Raw genomic sequence first — 22,296 nt, 5'->3', positions numbered from 1 at the left:
GAGAGGGAGACACAGAATCGGAAACAGGCTCCAGGCTCCGAGCCATCAGCCCAGAGCCCGACGCGGGGCTCGAACTCACGGACCGCGAGATCGTGACCTGGCTGAAGTCGGACGCTTAACCGACTGCGCCACCCAGGCGCCCCCATTTTACACTTTTTGATTGCCGGATAATACTCTGTTGTACATATATACCACATTTGCTTTATCCATCCATCCATCGGTGGACATTTGGGGTCTCTCCATCCTTCGGCTATTGTGGACAGTGCTGCTATAAACATGGGGGTGCACGTGTCCCTTCGAAACAGCACACCTGTATCCCGTGGGTAAATGCCTAGTAGTGCCATTGCTGGGTGGTAGGGTAGTTCTCTTTTTAGCGTTTGGAGGACCCTCCATACTGTTTTCCGGCGTGGCTGCACCAGCTTGTATTCTTACCAGCAGCGCAAAAGAGATCCTCTTTCTCCGCATCCTCGCCAACATCTCTTGTTGCCTGAGTTGTTGATGTGAGCCCTTCTGACAGGTGTGAGGTGGTATCCCATTGTGGTTTTGGTTTGCATTTCCCTGGGGATGAGTGATGTTAAAGAATTTTTCATGTGTCGGTTGGCCATCTGGATGTCTTCCTTGGAGAAGTGTCTATTCATGTCTTTTGCTCATTTCTTCACTGGATTATTTGTTTTTTTGGGCATTGACTTTGATAAGTTCTTTATAGATATTGCATACTAACCCCTTTGTCTGATATGTCATTTGCACATATCTTCTCCCATTCCGTCGGTTGCCTTTTAGTTTTGCTGACTGTTTCCTTAGCTGTGCAGAAGGTTTTATTTTGATGAGGTCCCAGTAGTTCATTTTTGCTTTTGTTTCCCTTGTCTCCGGAGATGTGTTGAGTAAGAAGTTGCTGCGGCCAACATCAAAGAGGTTTTTGCCTGCTTTCTCCTCGAGGATTTTGATGCCATCCTGTCTTACATTGAGGTCTTTCATCCATTTCGAGTTGATTTTTGTGTCTGGTGTAAGAAAGTGGTCCAGGTTCATTCTTCTGCATGTCGCTGTCCAGTTTTCCCAGCACCACTTGCTGGAGAGACTGTCTTTATTCCACTGGATATTCTTTCCTGCTTTGTCAAAGATGAGTTGGCCATACGTTTGTGGGTCCATTTCTGGGTTCTCTTTTCTGTTCTGTTGATCTGAGTGTTCTTGGGCCATGTTTTCCTCTGCATTTTGATCAGGATGTTTCCAGGGGTGCCTAGGTAGCCCAGTTGGGTGAGCGTCTGACTTCTGATTGTGGCTCAGGTCACGATCCCAGAGTCATGAAATCGAGCCCTGCATCAGGCTCTGTGCTGAGGGTGGCATCTGCTTGGGATTCTCTCTCTGTGAAACATTAAAAAAGATGTTTCCAATGCATTATTAGCTATCTCACTAGAAGAGTCCTGAATCACCTAAATTTCTTTAGTACATTATTCTTAAAGACCATCCTTGGATTCCAGAGATTGTTTAGTTTATTAATACATTAGTAACCTCTATATTCAAGTGCGAAGTTGGGCTTTTCTTTCTCTTCCTGTATTGTCCTTGTCCTTGCCGTGTGTTCATATCTTACTACTTCATTAACATGAGTTGGGGATAGAAAGGTTTCATTTTCCTATTCTGGAAGTGTTACAGTAAATTATTTCAACTTGCCTCTAACATGATCTGGGCTTGGTGTGTACCATTTAAAAGTTTTTGTTTTGAACTAATGACAGATTTTCAGAAGAAGGTTCAAAGATAGGGCCGGGAGGTCCCGTGTATCTTACATTCGGTTTCTTCCAGTGGCCACATCTTCAGTAACGAGAGCACAATATCCAAACCCAGACGTTGACAGTGGTCGAAGGCATGTATCTAGTTCGGACATCTCCTTGAAGCTGTAGGTTTGTGTTACCACCACCACCACCAAAATACACAACTGTTCGACCACCAGAAACACCTCCCTTGGGCTACCTCTCCCTCCTCCATCGTCCCAGACCCAGACAGCAGCTGAGTTGTTCTTCATCTTTATAACTGGTCATTCTGAGAATGTTAGGTAAATAAAATCATATGGCGCTTGACCTTAGGAGTTTGGGGTTTTTTTCCCCACTGAGCATAATGCTTTTGAGATTCATCCAAGTTGTTACCTGTACCAGTAGGGTGTTCCTTTTTATTGCCGAATATATCCCATGGTAGGGGCATACCCACATTGTTTAGCTGTGCACCAAAGGTAGGCACTTTGGGCTGTTTCAAGGTTTGGGCTCTTACAGATAATAGTGCTATGAATAATCACGTCCAGGCTTCTGTGTGAAACACAGGTTTTCATTTCTCTGGGATAAATACCCAGGAATGCAATTGCTGGATTATATTTTAAGTGTGTTCTTAGCTTTTTCTCCAGGGTGGCTGTACCATTCTATATTTCCCCACCAGCAACAGATGAGGGAATGAGTTTCTCTACATTTTTGCCAGGCTTTGGTGTTGCTGTTTTTTTCTAAACTGTTCTAGTAAGTATGTAGTGTTCTCACTTCCCTAATGACTAATACTGCTGAACACCTTTCTTTCCTGGGCCTGTTTGCCACCTGTATGTCCTCTTAGGTGACATGTCTTCATGTGATTCCTCATTTTCTACTTAGATTTTTTTTTTTTACTGTTAAATTTGAGTTTATATATTCTAGATAGAAGTCCTTTGTCAGATAAGTGGTTTGTAAACATTTTGTCTTGTATGAACGAGGTCTATTTTTTTCTTTTGTGAATCAGGCTTTTGGTGTCCTAATAAGTAAGCTTTGCCTGCTGTCTTTTAGACAACATTATAGTCTATAGATTCAGTTGATTTAATAGCTATGAGATTCTTCAGGTTAAAAAATCAATTTGTATTCAAGCTAGGTCTTGAAAGTTATCAGCAATCTGTCCAGAGTTGTTGAATGACCTTTCAGTCTCTCCTGGATCTGTGGTTTTGACTTCTCGGTCATTCCTAGTCACTGTCTTTTTTCCCCCTCTGGATCCCTTCTATTGTTCATCTCTTCCTGTTTCATTAAATTCCTCCCTTCTGCTTTCCCTGGTTTCTACAAAGGGTCAGCCAACGCTTTCTGTAAAGAATCAAACAGTAAATACTTTAGACTCTGCAGCCGGATCTGCAGCCTGTGTTGCAAATACAGAGCCACAGATGGAGTGTGAATAAATTTGTGTGGCTTGCTCTGTTCCTTTAGTGACTGTCTCCCAGTGGGAAAGATATTTTCAGATAGTTCAGTGCTAATAATGTTTCATTTTTAACCTCATATCATAGTAGACCTGGGTATAAAATCTAACTCAGCAATTACTCTCTTAAGAGACTGGACTCTTGCTGGTGGGAGATTGGTTGTCTACCTGTTCCCTTGAAAGATGACCTCTTACCCAAGCTGAAATGTCTTAATAGAGGTTTCTGGTATTTGGGCTGCCTTGTGCTTCCTGAATCTGAGGCATCACACTCTCAAACCTCTTTGTGTTCTCATTCTGAAGTTTCTGTTAGCACCTCACTTCACCCTCTGTTTTATATTTTCCAGTTCATTAATTTTTTTTCTTCTGTCAAATGTGTTATGTTTTAAATTTCAGTAAATATTTATCAATTCTGGAAATTACTTCTGGAATCCCACTTACCATTTTCAGTTTCTTCCATGTATTCCATCTTCTCAAATGCTAGCATCTGAAGGTCTTAGTGAGTGGGAAAGAATCTCTGTTTGGACCATATTCTACCCTGGGGCGTCAGAAGTCTCAGCAAGGAGGCCCCGGCTTCTGGGGACTCCACCTCTCCATGAGCCAGGTTTAGCAAGAATTCTGGTAAGTCGGTTTAGCCTGCATGACTGGTTACCTCGACATCGGACAGGGTTCCTCTCATCAGTCTGGCCTGCCTCCAACAAGAATCCTGCCAGCTTGATTGAGCAAGAACTCGCCTATCTCTCACGGTTCATCTTGGTAATTTTCCATCCACAGACCCCAACCCTGCTCAGCACTCAGTCCCCAATTCTCCCTGTTGAGTTGAGCCCCATCTCTCACCCCTATGGCCAAACCCCATTGCAGTGGTTCCCGCACCACTGTGATAGTCCCCCTGAATACAGCCCACCTTAGAGCTCTTTTACAAGCATCAGGAATAATTTTCCCTTTAACAGGGATTCTACTCCCCATGCTTGGTGCAGTTGCTGACTTTCAACCCTACATCGTGGACTTTAGCCACAGGAATCAGAGTGAAGGATAATATTGGTTGACCGAGGGCTTTCCAGACAGGGGAAAGAGTGTCCGTTAAAATCCCTGACGAGCAGATCTGTGGTTACAAATTTTCGGAAGCTGAGTTTATAGTTGTCTGACCTCCCAGAGCTATTATCTCCTGTGCCAGAGGTCCCCGGATTTTCAAGACCTGGCTTGGACAGGGGGAGTCTTTGGGCTTCTTTTTCTCAGTCAGTAACCCTTTGCCCATAACTCAGAGTCAAAACAGAGCTCACTGTAAGAAGATGGAGTGCCTGTCCACCCCAAGGGAGCTAAGCAAAAGGAAGGAACTGGTTTTCCCTCTGGGAGGGAAGACACAGGTCAATGGGGCAGGAGTCAGACTCATTGCTGGCTGGGGCAGCTTACCACACTGTGGAGGAGGGTCCAGGGGCACGAAGCCCCGGGCACACAGGTGGATGTAGGCGGCAGCCAGGTTGCAGGCAGGAAAGAGCTCCTGGGTGCCACAGGTGTCCTGGGTGCACAGGCTGAGAAATGGGGTGGGGTCCACCTGAAAGCCAGCCATCAGAGTCAGGGTCCTTGCCCACTGCACCCTTGGGAGGAGCACCAAGGAGGGGCAGAGGCTGGATCAGGGCAGGGGAGTTCTTTGGTCTACCCGCTGCAGGGCTTCCCCTGGGGTCCAGACCCAGCCTCACACTCACCACACTGAAGCAGTTCCCCAGGCAGGAACGGGGGTCCTGGAAGAAGGCCCGGCAGGTGGGGCTCTGTTGGGGGCACTCGTGAGTTTTCTCCACGGCCCTACAGTCGCCACCCAGCTGGTGAGACAAACCCAAGACTCAGGCCTCCCCCCCGGACCTCTCTTCTCCCGGGCATCTAAAACAGGTGCATCAGCTTCCGGAGCGGGTGGCCACCTCCTGGGTGTGAGCAGTTGTCTGCAGAGTTTGCATGCAGGGGGCCAAGCTCTACCCACAGCCACGGAGCCCTGGTGCGGCCCAGCGGCTCACCTGCCAGGTGAGGCCGAGCTCCTCCAGGCCGTGGGCCAGGGTGCCGTCCGGCAGCATCAGCTCGTTGGCGGCCTCGTTGTCGTTGGTGCCCAGGAGGCCGGCAGACACGCCTATGGGAAAGGGGGACGTGGGCGAGCCTGGCCAGGGTTCCCGGGGGGGCCGGACCCTCCACCCCTGACTCCCACGCCACACCCTGGCTCTGACCCTTCCCCAGAGGGAGAGGAGAAAGGAAACGGAGGGAGGGAAGCCCTCATGTGCCGAGCCACCGCAACGGCTCCTCTCGTGCCTGCTCAGGTTGGGAGCCCCCCAGGAAGCAGCAGCGGGAAGGGGTCCTGGGGAACCTGGCCCCCAGCCTCTCAAGGACAGCGAGTGCACCCCTGGCCAGGGATTGGCCGCATTGGCCTCGGACACCTGCTGTGGTCGCCGCATGGCCGACCCCACGGGCCCGGAGGCCCCCAGCTGGGGCCCAGACCCACCGTGGAGCCAGAGGCCCAGAGTGACGCTGCAGAGGCCAGCCCGAACGTCACAGGTGATTGAGACGCCATCCTCACTGGCCAGCTTGACCCTGGGCACATCCCTCCTCGTCGCGGGAGGGGGCAGATCTGGGTGCAGACAGCTCTGCCTGGGCTCAGAGGACTCGTACAGCCTGTAGGTCTGGGGGCCAGACACGGGCTGAGGGGGACAGGCAGCAGGCCCGCGGGGCACCGGGTGGGAAGGGCGTGGGGCCCAGGACACAGGTGTGTGGATGGGACGGCCGGCAGGAGACTGTCCTCCCCCTGGGCCCCTGCCCCTCCCACGCTCGCACGGCTCACCTTCAGGCGGGGGTAGAACACCAGGGAAGTGTGGTTCAGCTGCACTGACACGGACGTGAGCCCTGAACTGGCCCGGTTCAGCGTCAACGAGAACGTGTTGTGAGCAAAGTCCTTGGCCAGCAGCAGGCTCCCACAGTGGACACCCAGGCTCCATACCTGGCCATCGAAGGTCACCATGTGCCTGGCCCCGGCCACCACAGCATGGTCTGGGAAGAAGAGGTCGCCAGGTAGGTGAGGACGGCCAGTTCGGGCCGGTGTCCTCTGGGGCAGCCCACGTGCGGAGAGAGGGGGTCTGTCCCCAGCTCTTCTCCCCAGCCCCGCACCCCGAACTGAGCCAGCTACAGCCCAGTCAGCAGTAAAAAGAAACAAAGGACTGACACGTGCACGAGCCTTGTAAAGCTGGGGCGGGGAGGTGATGGCTGAGAGATGACGGGTGGGGTCGGTTGAGGGAACAAAAATGTTCTAAAATCAACTGTGGGGACAGATATGTATCCCTATGAATATACTCAAAGCCCCAGAATCATATGCTTTAGTAAGTGAATTGTGTGTCCATGAAGCTACTGTAAAACAGAATTACATTAAAAAAACGACGCACACACGACTGTGGCCAAAGGTCCATCCAACACAAGGCAGGTACCACGGGGCCTGGCTCCGCCCTCTTCAAAGGCGGCTGAGGCGGGGAGGGGGGCGGTAGACAGCTTGACTCATCCAGCCCAAACCGCCCTGGGGCAGGGGCCTGGGCCGTGTGCGGCAGGAAGGGTGACCCAGGCCTGGCAGCTGCTGGCTCACCCGGCCGCACAAGGAGGGGACGAAAGCCCCATTGTCAGCTCTCTGAGCTGAAGGTCACAGACCAGCCCAAGGTCACACACAGGTGGAGCTCTGAGACCCAGCAGCTCCTCCCTCACCTATGCCTTGCAGAGGAAGTACCCCTGTGCGCAGGAAGGCGAGCCCCCGGCCCCCTCCCCCCCCCCCCCCGACCTGTGTGGTGACAAGAACCCGCACCGAAATCCCAGTCCCGCCAGGCCCTGGGTGCCACGCCTGCCCCTGGACTTCAGATCCGCCCTGTCACCAAGGAATTGTGCACCCAAACGGCACCCGGGCCTGTGACCCACAGGAGGGAGCCAAGCTGTCACCGCCCTTTGGCAGAGGGAGGGAGAAACCAAGTCCCAGAGAGGCGGGGAGACCAGCCAGGGCCACACGGGGGCACGAGCCGGACGCAAACCCTCCAGGGGCCCGGAGCCCTCGCAACCACATCCGATGCCGGCACCGCCCACGACTGCAGGCAATGCCTGACCCAGTCTGGACTCAATTAGCCGCCTTCCGATTCCAACTGGAGGTCTGCCTTCTGCGGCTCCAGCCCAGTGCAGTGGGAGGGAGCTGGCCTCAAGCCCCAAGCCACTTGGCCCACTTGCACCTTGGGTCCAGACTCGGGCTTTCAAACTCTGGCTAGAAGCCCGGCTCTGCAGCCCAGCTCGAGGCCAGGATGACCTCGGGAAGCGCAGGAACCTCCGGGCTCAGCAGTACCAAGCTATGGCTCCGCTCACCCCGGACCCCGCCCCCGTGTCTGCGCCTGCAGGGTCCGGCCACTGCACCCCAAGGGGCACGGGGCTGAGCGGGGAGGAGGGGGGGCGCGAGACTCACACTCATGGGGGCTCTGCAGCAGGCGGTGTTTGAGCCGGTAGTACGCGGCCAGCACGTTGGTCCCGTACAGCTCGCGGAAGGGCAGCACCAGCTTCTCCACCAGGTAGCCGGTCACCCGGGCCACAGCCAGGGGCTCGTCCCCTGCAGGCAACAGTGGCAGCGTCACCAGCAACGAGCAGTTCCTGGAAAGAGCAGTCCCAGCCGGACGGTTGGGCCTTTGCTTCTGGAAGCAGCTTAAGGAGGTGGAGGTGGGCAGGACAGGCTCGGGAGAGACACGATGGCCTCACCGGAAGGACGTACGTGGCCTTGGGTCAGGTGGGGGCACCTCTGTGTGAACCCCAAGGGATAGATGGGCCCACCACTGGGGCCCTGCAAGGTGCCGGGGGGGGGGGCAGGGGCAGCAAGAGCACTGGAGAAGCAGGGGATCAGAGCCCCGGGGACCTTGGGAATTACACAGGAAAGGGCAGACCCTGAAACTGTCTCAGGATGGAAAAGAGGGGGTCAGGTCGACCTTGTGGGGCCTGAAGTCTCATCGCACTGGGGCTAGACATGGACAAGGACAACTTCACACCCTCTACTGTGGGTGCAGGACTTTTCCCTCCCCCACGGGGCCCAGGGGACCTGACACAGGGAGCAGCCTCAAAGATCTTCTACCCCCAAAGTCCTTTTTACAGCACAAGCACCCAGGGGTGACCCGTTGCCAGGACCTCCCCAGACAGCCCCTTCCCCGTGCAAACAGCCCCAACTGGGGACATCGTTCCTCCCGCGACCTGACACCCTCCCTGGTTTGCAGCTTCCGTCTGCCAGCTTGCATTGCAACAGCACTGACAGCCAGGGCAGCGGGAAGGTCATGCGTTCCCAGGAGGGGAAACCAAGGCACAAAGCAGTGACTGATCCAGCACTGCCCAAGTTAGAGATGCATTCAAGCCCAAGCATTCCCCTGGTCCGGATGCTCTGTGTGGCCGCTGGCCTTGGGAGAAGGGCGCCACTGCCACCCTAAACCCCCCCCCCACAGATGGGCCCCCCCCACCGCCGGCCTGTGAGGGGAAGGGACGCACACGCCGGGCCTCTGCTGCTGCTCCCGGGCTAGGTCCCTCTCTGATGATTCCCAAACTTGGATGCACGACCCAGGCCATCAGCTGCCTGCTGGACACCTCCAGCTGGGAGTCCCCACGGGGTCTCAAGCTCAACAGTCCAGAATGGCCCCCTATCCCCGCTCTGGAGGAGTACACTGAATAAAGGCCCCCAAAGACATCCAAGTGCCCGAGACCTAGGACTGCGGTAACTTATGTGGCCAAACACAGTTTGCAGGTGTGACAGGGTTAAGGATTATCCAGGGGAGCCGAGGACCACGACAGAACCACAAAAATGGAGGCAGGGGGCTCAGAAGCAGCAGCTACGAGGACAAAGGTCAGAAAGCAGGAGGGAGGGGCAGTGAGCCACACAGTGCAGGGGCCTCCAGCTGCCGGAGGAGGTCAAGGACACGGGGGCTCCACGGGGGGAACCGGCAGGGTCAGCATATTCTGACTGCGGGTTAAACTGATTCCGGGCTTCAGACTTCCAGAACCGTACAAGCATAAATCCATGTTGTTCTATTTATCTTCGGGGAGATCGTAAGCAGGGGAGGGGCACACAGAGGGGGGCAGAGGCTCTGAGCTGACAGCAGGAAGCCCGACACGGGGCTCGGACTCACAAACCGCAAGAGCAGCTGAGGCCATGAAGTCGGACGCTCAACTGACTGAGCCACCCAGGTGCCCCAAAGCTGTGTTGTCTCAAGCCACCCAATTGGTGGGTGATGTGCTACAGCAGCAACAGGAAACGAAAAAAGCCCCGATGGGCTTTCCACCGCTCATGCCCCATTGCTCCATAAACGGACTCTCCATCTTGCCAAACCAAGGCCAAAACCCTCAGCACTGTTCCAGCCCGGATGCAATCTCGTCCTCCAATCTACAGACCTGACCTTAACCCACATCCAGACTCTGACACGTCCCAGCCCTCCACGGCTACCACTGCTCAGCGGAGCCACAGTCCTGTCTCTCCTGGGCAGCCACCAAGAAACAACCACTTTTTTTCTCTTTTTTAAGTAGGCCTCACGAACAGCACGGAGCCTCACGCGGGACTTGAACTCACAACCCTGAGATCAAGAGTCGGACGCTCAACCGAGTCCCCCCAGGCGCCCCTAAGTGACGACTCTTTACTGGGCTCCCCACCCGTATCCACACCACTCCCCTGCCCCCATATCTTTAGTCTCAACACCAGGACCACAGGGATCTTTCGAAAGGGGACACAGATCATATCTTTCCTCAGCTCAAAATCTTCTGTGCGTTCCCATCTCAGAGGAGACGCCCAAGTCCTCACAAAGGCCCCAGGCTGCCTGGGTCCCTGTCACCTCTCGGGCTCTTACACCCTCTACTCCAGCCTGGCTTCCTCCATATTCCTCCAACAGGCAGGGCACATTCCCACCCCCGGGCGTTTGCACTGACTGTGCCCTCTGCCTGGAACTCTTCCCATGATGTCCATGGCTCACTACCCCGGCTCCTTCCAGCCCTTGTCCAAATGCTACCTTCTCCTTGAAGCAGACGATGGCTACACCACTTCAAATGCACGCCCAACCCACTTGTCAAGCCTTTTTATTTCCCCCCGCCTCTAGCATTTACCACCTAACACACCAAATCAGAGGCTGGGAAACCACGGGTCAGGGGTCAGATCCAGTCTGTGTTCCATTTCTGAACAGCCTGCAAGCTAACAAGGGCTTTTAGGTTTTAAAGGATTCTTGAAACACAAAACAAAGACTAAGCAAGAGACCATCTGGCCCACGAAGCCTGAACACTTCACTCCAGGGCCCTTGATAGGAAAGGTTTGCCGACCCCTGGTGTAGATAACCTAGTTATGTGTTCAGTCTAGCCCCCCAGGGTAGACTGTGGAGGGATCGGGGTCGTTCACTAGAACGCAGCACCTAGAACAGCTCCTGCTCAGAGAAAGCGTTCCTGAAACATCTATGGAATGAAGAAGCAGCCCATCTCCTCATCTGTAAAACCAGGACCGCAAACGTGTCCCTGGGAGGGTCGTCCTGAGGGAAAAACGAGACCCGGGGTGTTTCAGCCCAGTGTCCAGCCCGGGGCAGGAAGGCAGGGACGGACAGACGCCCAGGTACCTGGCCGAGAAGCTGTACACATCCAGCAAAGGCTTGCAGAGCCTCCTCAGAGCCTGTGACAAAGTGGCTTCGGCCCAAGACAGCATCTGGCGTGTGGCCTGCAGGGAGGCGGGCGGCGAGAGCCATCAGGGTTCCCGCCACCTAGCAGGGCCACCTCCCACCCCCTCGCCCCACCTCACCAGCTCCAAGGTGGCCGCGATGGGCCTGGGCCCCAGGGCCCGCAACCACCGCATGGCGGACTCGGCCCGCTCCTGCCACACCTCGTCCAGGGGCCGCAGCGTGACCTCCAGGTAAGCCTCCTTCAGCGTGGCCAGGGGCCCTGCAACAGGCAGCCAGCGCCCACCGTGAGGCCCCCGGAGTCCCGACGGCAGGCAAGATGCCATTGCCCACAGCCCAGACCCAGGTCTGTGGGAAATAGGGCCTGTTCCAGCAAACTAGGTGATGGCACCAGGGACCCCGGACAAGAGCCGGCTTAGTGGGCCTGAGACTTCCCCTCTGAGAGTCCCACTCACAAGGTCAGCCCCTGGCAGGCACCTGGGATCCCAGATTTTAGGGAGGTGCCATCATCCCCAGAACCGGGAAGAGGGCCTCGTGCTGTGCCCCAGCTGTGCACACAAGTGGCTCGTGCTGAATATCCCTTTGCTTCTCCCAGCCCCAAAGCAGGGTAAGTGCCAGAGAAGGCTACCCACGTGACCAGCCCCCAAGGAAAACCCTGGGTACGAGGTCTCCAATGAGCTCTCCTGATGGACAATGTTAGACACATGTTAGCACAGCTCGAAGCTGGCGGAATTGAGGGCAGCCCGGGTGACCTCCCGGGGAGAAGATTCTGGAAGCTTGTGCCTCGTTGCCCCTCCCCTCCCCTCCCCCCCCACTGGGCCTTGGCCCCTGCACCTCTTCCTCCATCTTGGTCTGCATGCTTTCGCCGTAACAACACGCTGACAACTGAGGCCTAGCAAGCCACCGAACCTAGGGGTGGCCGTGGGGATTCTGATACAGATGTAAGCGGGGTGGGAGAGAAGGCCGGCTGTGAGCCCTGATGCTCCCCGAGGAGGGGCCAGAGGTTCCCCGCATCAACCCGGAGGGTGATCGGGGCAGCAGCTGCTTAGTAACCAGGATGGAACCCTCAACCACACACCCCGCGGGCACTTATCACAGAACCAGGAACCGGCTCTGGAATCATACAGCCGTGGGCCTGCTAGAAACAAAGCTGCATATTCCAAAGAAATCAGCGGGGACGGGAGACACGGGGGCAGCGGTCCCCGAAAGAAATCAGGCAGCGGGCATAAGGGCTATTAGCGTGGAGACCTACAGCACGGAGGCCGCACCCGGGGAACGTGAAGGCTGCAGGTCCCGGAGACCGAGCAGGCCGGGAGGGCTCCGGGGTCAGGCCCCCCCTCCTGCACTCACGTTCCACCTCCTTCCGCAGCTGCTCCAGCCCCGCCTGCAGCCTCTCCAGGTAGAGCGGCAAGTGGTGGGTCAGCGCCTGCCGGGCCCGGCTCTGGCCCCACAGGGCGGCCACGGCCCGGCCACCTTCCCGCACGGCTCCCAGCCCCGCACGTGACAACTGCAGGAGGGGGCCCGCCACACCGTCCAGGGGGCCCGCCGGCTTCACCTGTGTGGGGAAATTGGGGCAGGATCAGGGCAAGGGTCTGGGGCACGCAGCACTCCAGGAGATTCTCACGTCTGGTGAGCGGAGGGCAGGGGATGGGCGCGGGGGGGAGGGGGGGCTGTCTCTGCACGGAGCCTCCTGTTCTCCGTGTCCCCGACACCCCAGCAGTCTACCCACCAGGCGCCGGAACGTTTCCACATAGGCTTCCAAGCCTCGCATCCTCTTCTCCAGCTGGGCTTGCACTTGGGACCCAATGGCTGCCACACTAGACTGCGGGCACAGAGGGACGGGCTGGGGGCTCCAGGGGGCTCCGCAGGACAGGGGCGCGTAGGAGGTTCTCAGGGCCTGTGACGGGGCCCCAGGATGCATCCACACGCTACGGGGCCTCCTCTGACTTCCTCGGCACTGTTGGACCCTTTCAGGGTCCAGCGGCTCTGTGTCCTCGGTCCCAGAGACAACAGCATCCCTCACGCCCCCCGCCGCCCGGCCGTCTCACCTCCACGCGGCCCAGCAGGGTCCCCGGGCAGCCGTGCACCTCCAGGCGGACACTCTGGTTGGCAGCCTGCAGGGTCAGGCGTCCCAGCGGCTGGACGGGCCGCCCGCTGTCCTGGAGCAGCACCTCGGCCTCAGCCATCCGCCCGTGGGCACACGCCCGCAGCACCACGCTCTCCTGTCGGCTCCCTGGAGCCGGGAAGGGGCCTGCTGTTGCTCCCCAGGACTCAGCCGGCGGCCACCCTGCTGTCTACTCCACCTCCCCACAGCCTTCTGGAGCTTTCCGTCACCCACAGGCCCTAGAGTTCCCAGTCCTCCCGAGGCCTGGTCTCTTTCTCATCCCCCAGCCCATACCCACCTGGGTCCTGCCCATCTGGACCCTTCTCCCAGCCCCTCCTGATGTCATACAGGTGGCCGCAGGAAGCTCGTCATTACCTCTGCCGGGGGGGGGGGGGGGTGCCACAAAGTCCTAACAGGGTTTTCCTTGACTCCTGAGCTCTCACCACCCCAATCTCAGTGCTCTCGGGGGCCCACCTGACAGACACTCTCAGCCTCTACTCACCTTCCTCGTGGGCCACAGAGGCCTGGAGGCAGCCCCGGGCCCGGGACACCGACAGCCTCGCTTTCGCGTTGCCATCGTCCACGGTTCCCTCCAGCTGGACCACACACCGAGAAGCCGGGGCGGAAACCCGGCCCCAGAGGCCGAGCCGCTGAGCCTCGGGGCTGAGGATCTGGGGGCGGGAAGGCACAGAGCAGCGTGCAGCCCGGCCCCGGGCCCAGGGAGGGCAAAGACAGTGGCCACCCCTGCCCCACACCTCCAGGGACATTGGGACCCCCACGTACATCCCCCCCCCCCCGCCACGAGGTTCCCAATCCCTACCAAGTGCAGAAAGTACCTATTCAACCCACATCTGGGACCTAACAGGCCAGGGGCACCCGCCATCCCCGAGGTTTACAAATTCCCGGTGCCAGGTCTCACCCCAGAGACGCTGCCCTAACTGACCCGGGTGGCCCTGGGCTTGGCATTTTGGACATTTCCTGGGTGTTTCCACCTGCAGGCCATGTTTTCCAAAATTGCCTGAGAACCACGCAAGTGTCTCCACACGATCAAGGAGACGTTGTGGGGAGCCCGTGGCACAAGATGAAGTCACTGACCGTGTATCCCGACCCTTGGAGACACCAAGTCTTGAGGGAGGGGAATTCGGGACAGGTGAGTTTTGAATGGGTGGGGGGTGGGGGGTGGCAACGTCAGGCAAGGCCTCTGAGGCCCTCAGACCGGGAGGACAGCCGCAGGGGGGAGGCCGGTTGGGAGGAGGGGAGGCACCTCTGGCCTGGACGTGGCTGCCCTGTGTTCTAGTCGAGACCCTGCCTCCGGCAAGCCACACATCCCTGAGGATGGTGCCTCGGTGTCAGAATCTGTAAAATGACGTAGGACGGGGGCTCTCTCAACTTAGTGGGAACAGCAATTACTCTGTGTATGTGGGTTCAGGAGGTGTGTTACTGGCTGAGTCGTGTTCCTCAAAAAGACGGGTGCAAGGTCTCACCCCGTGGATGTGCGATCATTTGGCAATCGGGTCTCCACAGATGTGCTAAAGTAAGACGAGGTTGTACTGCATTAAGTCGGGCCCTGAACCCAACGACTGAGGTCCTGAGAAGACAGCCGTGTGAAGAGACAGAGCTTGGAGTGACCCAGCCGTGAGGCAGGAATGCCAAGGATTGCCAGAAGCCGCCAGAAGCCTCCGGAAGCTGGAAGAGGCCAGGAGGGGTAGTTCCCTGGAGCTTCTGGTGGGGGCAAGGCCTCGTGGATGCCTTCATTTTAGACTTCTAGCTTCTAGAACCATGAGAGAAACCATTTCTGTTGTGTTCGGTCACCGAGCTGGGGGTAAGCTGTCGGGCAGGCCGAGGAATCAGGGGCTCACTAACGGGCAGGTTCCAGAGAATCTGTCCCTGAGGATTCCAAGCGGGTGGGGCAGGGCCCAGAATCCTGACGAGGTTTCAGAGTGCACGAGGGGGCTGGGGGTGGGGGCGGGAAATCTGTAGACTGTACTTGGGGCCTCTGTGCCAGATGGCCTCCTGCCGAGCTCCACCCTGCCACTGTCCCTGTCGCTGTCACTGGCTGGTGAGGGCCCCTCCGATGCTGCCGGGGTGAGTACCCGACCTCCTCAATCTGTCCCCCCTCTGCACAGGGGCCTCTGTGTTGGCATGAGAACCACACAAGGCTGGAAAAGGCCTCTATCTTCCCCATGGACCCCCAAATGGGGCAAGTGGCTCACTCCCCGACCTCCAGCTGTGAGAGGCAGGCCTTGGAGCACCGGGATTACAGACACGGGAGCAGCCAGGGGCCTGGCTGGGGAGCAGGGAAACAAGGAGTCAGCTCGGACAACCTCAGAAAGCAAAGCTCTCCTGAACCAGCCGTGCGGCTGGTTCACACAGAGGCCGACCGAGCTCCAGAAGCAGAAATGCCTTCCTCGTCCGGCTCCGGATGCCGGAAGGAAACACCCATCTCACGAGCACCTACTGGGCGCACGCACTGTGCACCCCACTCGGCAGAGGGGGTGGGATTTGCTCCCAGTGGGCAGAGGAGGCAACGAGGTCAGAAGAAGGAAGGTCACGGAGTCGAGTTCGCTCGGCCAGGGAGACGCAGAGGCGGGCAGCTGGCAGCAGGGACTGAGCACCTACTGTGTGCCTGTGCTAAGTGGGCAGAGGGAGGGGGTGCCCGCAACCCGACCAACTACCCTGTGACGTGTGTCTGCGCCCCGCTTACAGACGAGGAGACAGGGCTCAGAGAGGTCCCCTCCCGAGACCGCTCAGCCTGTGGGGGCACAGCGGGCATCGGCCACACCTCTGCTCCTTCCTCCCTTCCCGTGTCGCTGGCCGAAGGAGGGCAAGGACGCTGGGCCGATGTAACAATCGCTAGTACTTAGCGACTGCTTCCTTCCAGGTGCTGCTCTAAGTGATCTACGCGTATTAACGTTTCCAGTCCTTGCAGCGTTAACCCCATGGGAGGCAGGGTAGGTGCAATTATTACTCTCTACTTTACAGGGGGGAGATTGAGGCACAGACGGGGAGCAAGTTGTGAGGAAAGGGGTAGGCTGGGATTCAAACCCAGACAGTCCAGCCACTGCCTCTGAGTTATAGCGAGGGCCAGATGCCGGAGCAAGGGAGGAGCCGCTTTGTCCCAGGGCTGGGGACAGGCTGGAGGGTCCCACCCCCCAGCGAAGCTCTGGTCCCCACCAGGGTGTCAGCCTGCAGTTCCGACAATGGCCACTAGGTGGCAGGGCCGTTGGAGCGGTGGTGGCCTCGCCAGCCAGAGAGGGATAAAGAGCACCCTCCTCCCCCCACCCCGGGGCCGGCCAGCCCTGACCTGGCCACCCACCTCCAGCTCCCCGGAGAAGTCTGGTGTCCGACGCCTGCTGTGGTTGCGCAGGGTCAGGCTGAGGTGTAGGCCATGGTCTGGGTCCGGGGCAAGGCCCAGCCGACAGTGGGAACGAAGCAGGAGCTCACCGTGGCCCAGGGTGTGCTCCCCAGAGACCGAGAGAGCCTGGGACGAGAGGGTGGGTGTTAGCGGTCGGGGGGCACAAGGGCAGCAGTCTCCTCTCCCCACCAAGCCCCGGTCCAGATGACCAGGGCTGTCGCAGTAGCCTATTGGGTCTCCCTTCCTCCAGTTCAGCGCCAGCCCCCAGTCCCTCCTCCACTTGACAGCCAGACCTCCCTATAAAAATGCAAATCAGTCAGTACCCCCTTGCTCACAACTCTCTGCCTTCCCACTGTCCTGAGAAGAAAAGCTGGTCTCCTGGGCCTGACCCATGGGACAGCATTATCTTCTTAACCGCACCTCCTTGCTAAGGGCTGCCCCATGTTCCTCAAATACCTTAAGCATATCTGGCCACAGGGCCTTTGCACTAGCTGTTCCCTGTACAGAGTTTGCTTCTCAGTGAGGCCCCTCTGCAATCCCGTGTCCTCTCTCCCTGCTTCCTTCCTTCAGAGCGTTCATCATCCCTGAGTACTTATCATGCCTCTTGTTTAACTTTTTCCACCCAGGGGCATGTGAGCTCCAGCGGGTAGGGCATCCGGTCTGCCCCTTTCACCATCCTTGTGCCTGTACCTAGAACAGGGCTTTGAGTAAGTGAACCCCACAATGCTCTCTGAATGAACGGATGGGTGGGGTTGGGAAACTGGCTCAAGGGCCAAATTTGGCCTGCCCGGCGAGTCGCTGGCACATTTCGGAAACCTCTTTTTCAGATTACCAGCACGTCCCCACCCCTACTCTGCCCTGAGGAGAGGCTGTTCCCAGAATCCCTGTCACCCCTCAGGCAGGAGGTCTGTGTCACTGGACAACTGAGCTGACCTAGTTCCTGCTCCCCCTGACTTCATCTAAACCCCCTTTTCTTGGTCTTGGGCCCAGCAGCGGGGAGACGTGGGCCCCACTCTGCAGCCCAGAGTGTACCCCACCAGGCCCGCATCCCCAGACACCGGCAGAGAATGAGCTCTTTTGTTTACACGTATTTATGACAGCAAAGTTAAGTAACTGTAACAGAGACCATATGGCTTGAAAAGCTAAAATGTTGCTATTTGGCCAGTTATGAAAAAGCCTGACCCTGGGATGGATGAGAAGATGGATGGATGGATGGGAGGGTAGGTGAGGAGATGGGTGGGAGGGAGGGTGGATGGACAGATGGACGGACAGGAGGGTAGGTGGGTGGGTGAGTGGGTGGATGGATGGATGGATGGACAGATGGACAGGAGACTAGGTGAGTAGGTGGGTGGGTGGGTGGGTGGATGGATGGATGCACAGACGGACGGACAGGAGGGTAGGTAGGTGGGTGGGTGGACGGACAGACGGACAGGAGGGTAGGTGAGTAGGGGGGTGGGTGGGTGGATGGATGGATGGACAGACGGATGGACAGGAGGGTAGGTGGGTGAGTAGACGGATGGACAGACAAGAGGGTAGGTGGGTGGGTAGGTGGGTGGGTGGGTGGATGGATGGATGGATGGATGGATGGACAGATGGACAGATGGACAGGAGGGTTGGTGAATGGATGGGTGGAGGGATGGAGGGATGGAGGGATGGATAGCAGAGTAGGTGAGTGGGTGGGTGGGTAGACGGCTGGGTGGTTGGGTAGGTGGCTGAGTGGGTAGGTGGATGGGTGGACGGATGGACAACGGACGGACAGCAGGGTGAGTGAAGACGTAGGTGGCTGGATGGGAGGGTGGGTGGGTGGATGGGAGGAAGGACCAATCAACCAGCTGACAAACTCAGGCAGAATGTTGGGAGAAAGGGGTCCCAGCACCCTACCTCTAACAACGATGAGACTAAGCATAGCTTTCATTTACGTGTAAACCCTCTTCCTGTGTCACGTGTTAAACCTCACAATCACCCTCCACACCGGAACCCAGTACTTCTGCTCCCCAGGTGAATCACCGAACATTCAAGGTATGGACCCTGCCTGTGGTCAACCGGCCGACAAATGGCACAGCGGTGACGCTGGCACCCAGCGCCCTCACACACACCCCTGCACTCTGCAGATGCTGTCCTCACCCTCCCTCCATGGGTCCCTGGGCCCCTTCCCTGGGACGGACTCACCCTGGGCAGGTCACAGAGCCCCAGGTGCAGGGAATGGTGTAGCCAGTGGCCGTAGTCGGTCTCCACTTCTCCCCGGAAGCTCTGGGTGGCGCAGGAGGCAGTGAAGATATGCTCTAGCACGACGCCCGCATGGATCTGGTCTGGCTGGGACGGCCAGTGCCTCTGGAATGACACGGCCCCGTGAGGCAGGGGCTCATCCCAGTAGAGGAGGGAAAGGCCCCGGCCGGCTGCAGACGGGAGACCCTGACAAGAGGGGAGCAGGTGCCCTGAGTTCCGCTATGATGGCCCCGGTCAGCCACAGCAGCCATGTATACTCTGGGCAGGAGGGCTGCTGGAGGCACCAAGGGAGCTGGACCTAGGGGTGCCAGAACGCGGGTGCGAGACCCCAGAAGGAGCATGGTGGGCTTCCAGGGCCGGGTGTCCCCATTTCTCCACGGCCCGGTGTCTGCTCCAAGGGCTCACCTCATGCTGGGTGCCTTGCTTTCCTCACCTCCCAGAGCTGTCACTATACCCCAGTCAGGGAAGGACTACTGCACCCACTTTCCAGCTGGGAACACCAAGGCTCACTGTGGAGACATGGGCACTCATGGTCCCACAGCACAGCTGGCCCTGGCACCCAGGACCACATGGCTTCAGAGCCGGGCACTTTCTATGGCAGACGGGGCCGCCCTGTGGGTACCTGCCTGGGACCCGGCTTTCTAGGCCTCACCTCATAGGTCAGGTTCTGCCGCACCCGGCGTCGGTCCCAGGACAGGTCGAGCTGCTCGCTGAACACGGCCGTGGTCTGTGTCAAGGCCCCACAGGCCCTGAGGGCGCCCAGGCCCCAGGTGGCCCGGAACTGACAAGAGGATGGAGTATGTGACTCAGGGCCAGCACAGGGGCCCAGAGTCAGGGAAAGGCCCGCGCTCGACGTGGCAGTCCCACCAAGGCCTACCTGCCCCGGGGAGGCGGCCAGGCAGCCGTCCCAGATGGTATCGTACCCCGAGGACCTGTCAGCCCAGGTGAGGTGCAAGGTCACGGGCTGCCCTCTGTCCAAGGCCAGCTGCACCTGCATCAGATGGAGGCCGGTGAGGGGGGTGGGAAGGGGAAGAGGATGTTCTGTGTGTGTATGCTGCAGGGGCGGGGGGCGGGGAGAGGGAGGGTGGCCCCCTTCCCCACCACTCTAGGGGATGAAGCAGGGAACTGGAGACAAAGTCCTGCCCCCGCCCATCCCACCCCGGCTGCAAGAGCTCAGAGCCACGCCCAGACGAGGAAGCTGCAAGTATTTCAGTGGAAGACACCTCAGTGCCAACACCCAGACTTGCCCTTTCCAGAAGGAAATCGGAGCCCCCCGACTCAGGGCCTCTGGGGCTGCTCTGGACTCAGTGTGCGCCCCGCTCCCCTAATCTTCCCACTGAAGCCCTCGTCCCCCTGTGATGGCAGGAGGAAGCGGGGCTGACGGGAGGTCGTGAGGCGGGCCTCATGGTGGAACCAGCGCTCCTGTAACCACAGACTCCAGAGAGCTCTCTCCCTGGCACGTGACGACACGGAAGGCTGCAAGCCAGCAAGAGAGGTCTCACCGGGACCTGACCAAGCTGGACCCTTGATCGTGGACTTCTAGCCTCTGGAAGTGGGAGACGTACATTTTTGTTTTAAGCGACAGACACTATCTACCTGCAGTGTTTTGTTATGGCAGCGGAGGCCGCCCAAGGCAGGGGTCCTCAGCTGCTATCTCCCGGCACCTGTCCCGTCACTTACTCTGTTCCAGCCCAATTGCCTCTGGCCCTTTCCGAAGCACCCCAGCCTGTTCCCACCTCAGGACCTTTGCACTTGCTGTCCCCCCCCTCTATACCCAAAATGCTATTCCTCCAGCTTGCCACAAGGTGGCTCCCTCTCACTTGTGAGTCCTCAGCTGACAAACCACTTCCTCCAGGAGGCCCTCACTGACCACCCCATCTAATTAGTCTCTATCTCAGCCTCCTCTCTGCTTTCTTCAGAGTGCTTGTCACAACTCTTAAATTTTCCTCATTCATTTGTTTGAATTTTAGACAGGGTCTTCGGCCTGCAACATGCTGTCTACTGTCTACACACACTGGTCTACCATTTTCCGTTTCACAGCTGAAACAACTGAGGCTCAGAGAGGGCCCATGAGCTGCCCAAGGCCACCCAGCTGGTTGAGGAGTCGAGCTGCCCTGCCCATATCCCCCTGCAGTTTCTGATTAAACAAGCAAGCATATAAATGATGAGTCAGACACGCTTGTAAGCTCTTTAAATGCAGCACTGTAGGTCTCACACACTACCTGGCATGTAGTAGGTGTTTAATAAAGTACTGATAAAGGAATGAATGACCAAAGGACCTCTCAGGGTCCCAAATTTCAGGAATCTGTGATTCTGGAGGAGTCCTTCACACCGGTAGACAGGCAGAACCTTCTCCCCCTGCCCACCACCCCCCCCCAGCTCAGCCATGCAGCTCGCCAACCACCAAGACGACATGACAGCCACCTCAGATGCTCCCCACTCACCTGCCAGCTCTCCTTGCCACCCCTGCTCTCAGCAAGGCCGCTGGCCTCCATGCACCACCAGGAGAGGTTGAAGGGCTGAGCCAGGGCCAGGCGGGCGGCCAGCTTGTCCCTCCCCAACTGCAGAGAGGAGGAGACCACCACCTGGGGAGGGGGACAGGCTGAGCCCGAGGCCTCGCCCACAAGGGCATCCCCCTCCCCACCCTGTACAGACAACCTTCTCCAAGGTCAAAGGGCCTGAGAGCAGCTGGCTCTGAGCACAAAACTCCCAGGACTGCGGGGGGGGGGGGGGGGGGGGGCCCTTGGAGAGATCCAGCCCATTTTGCAGAGGACAAAGTTGAGGCCCGGGGAGGAGCAGGCAGGGACAGTGCGGACAGAGATGGGGCAGAGAATGGTACACATGGTGACGAAGACACGGGCCAGGGGCATCAAGGACTTAGAATCACAGCCCTGCCTTCCACTAGCTCCGTGACTCCGGACAAGTCACTATACCTCCTTGAGGTTCAGTGTCACCATCGGAACGTGGGGCTGCCGTGCCCGGCACATGATAAGCCTTCCCTGTGCATTCACCACTGGTTTCCCTGTTGTCGCTCAGGTGTGGCTGGAACCCAGGTTCCACTCCCCACCCCGTGCCCTTCCCACGGTCTCTTGGGGCCTGGAACCAGCTGGGTTGGCCCGAGTAAGGCTCCTTGGGCAGGCCTGGGCCCCGAGGGTCCTGCTCGGCCTACAGGCCTGGTAGAGTTCCCGGGGTCTCCTTCCAACCCAGACACCCACCTGGTCCTTGCCATCCCAGCCCACGGCCAGGTGGTCCCGGCGTCCACGTCGTGAATGCTCGGAGGACAGGCTGAGACTGCAGTGTCGCGGCAGGGAGAGGGGCAGCTGGTGCGTGAGCTCCACTGGGTGGGGGGCACAGGGAGGGGCGGAGAGGGCCCGGGGGGATCTCAGCAGACACAGCGACCACCTCGGGCAAGGTGGCCACTTGGGGGCCACGTGTTCAGGTAATCCGCACAAAATTCAGGAGCCACACCTTCACTGGGTCACCAACCACTCAGCGCACCCGCCCCCCACCCCCCCGTCCCCGTGAGAGCCCCAAATCTCCCCTCCCCGCTTTGCAGGGAGACTCAGCACCTCCTGCATCAAGAGGTGGAGCCCTCGAACCTGGGCCTTGAGACTTATTAATAGGAGTTGGGGAAGGGGATGCTGCCACATCCCAGCCCAGGCTTCGAGAGGCCTCAGCTCCCACTCGCTCCCTGGGAACCTGCCCAGGCACCACAAGAGGGAACCCAGGCTGGCCTGCTGGATGGTGACCGCACATAGGCA

General features: G+C 58.2%; 1 protein-coding gene across 1 annotated transcript in view; it reads right to left on the bottom strand.

Moving 5' to 3' along the window:
- The window catches only part of LOC147573123 (protein APOLTP-like), a 129,766-nt gene that overhangs the window by 8,243 nt on the left and 99,227 nt on the right, over positions 1-22,296 (bottom strand). Inside the window, exons 49-65 of the mRNA XM_086691834.1 lie at positions 21,751-21,872; positions 20,980-21,120; positions 19,413-19,526; positions 19,188-19,316; positions 18,479-18,640; positions 16,271-16,435; positions 13,457-13,625; positions 12,899-13,083; positions 12,580-12,672; positions 12,201-12,405; positions 10,973-11,112; positions 10,794-10,891; positions 7,640-7,821; positions 5,999-6,204; positions 5,187-5,840; positions 4,884-4,997; positions 4,591-4,732 (exon numbers count right to left, since the gene is read on the bottom strand). Coding sequence (XP_086547960.1) covers positions 4,591-4,732; positions 4,884-4,997; positions 5,187-5,840; positions 5,999-6,204; positions 7,640-7,821; positions 10,794-10,891; positions 10,973-11,112; positions 12,201-12,405; positions 12,580-12,672; positions 12,899-13,083; positions 13,457-13,625; positions 16,271-16,435; positions 18,479-18,640; positions 19,188-19,316; positions 19,413-19,526; positions 20,980-21,120; positions 21,751-21,872 — 3,021 coding nt within the window. The remainder of the gene's footprint in view (positions 1-4,590; positions 4,733-4,883; positions 4,998-5,186; positions 5,841-5,998; positions 6,205-7,639; positions 7,822-10,793; positions 10,892-10,972; positions 11,113-12,200; positions 12,406-12,579; positions 12,673-12,898; positions 13,084-13,456; positions 13,626-16,270; positions 16,436-18,478; positions 18,641-19,187; positions 19,317-19,412; positions 19,527-20,979; positions 21,121-21,750; positions 21,873-22,296) is intronic.

The sequence above is a fragment of the Puma concolor genome, chromosome E3, assembly GCF_028749965.1.
Source record: "Puma concolor isolate L17-30 chromosome E3, mPumCon1.1.hap2, whole genome shotgun sequence".
In the NCBI taxonomy this organism is placed as follows: Eukaryota; Metazoa; Chordata; class Mammalia; order Carnivora; family Felidae; genus Puma; species Puma concolor.
Note: the sequence above shows the minus strand (reverse complement) of the source record. Positions and strands in the feature narration are given on the sequence as shown.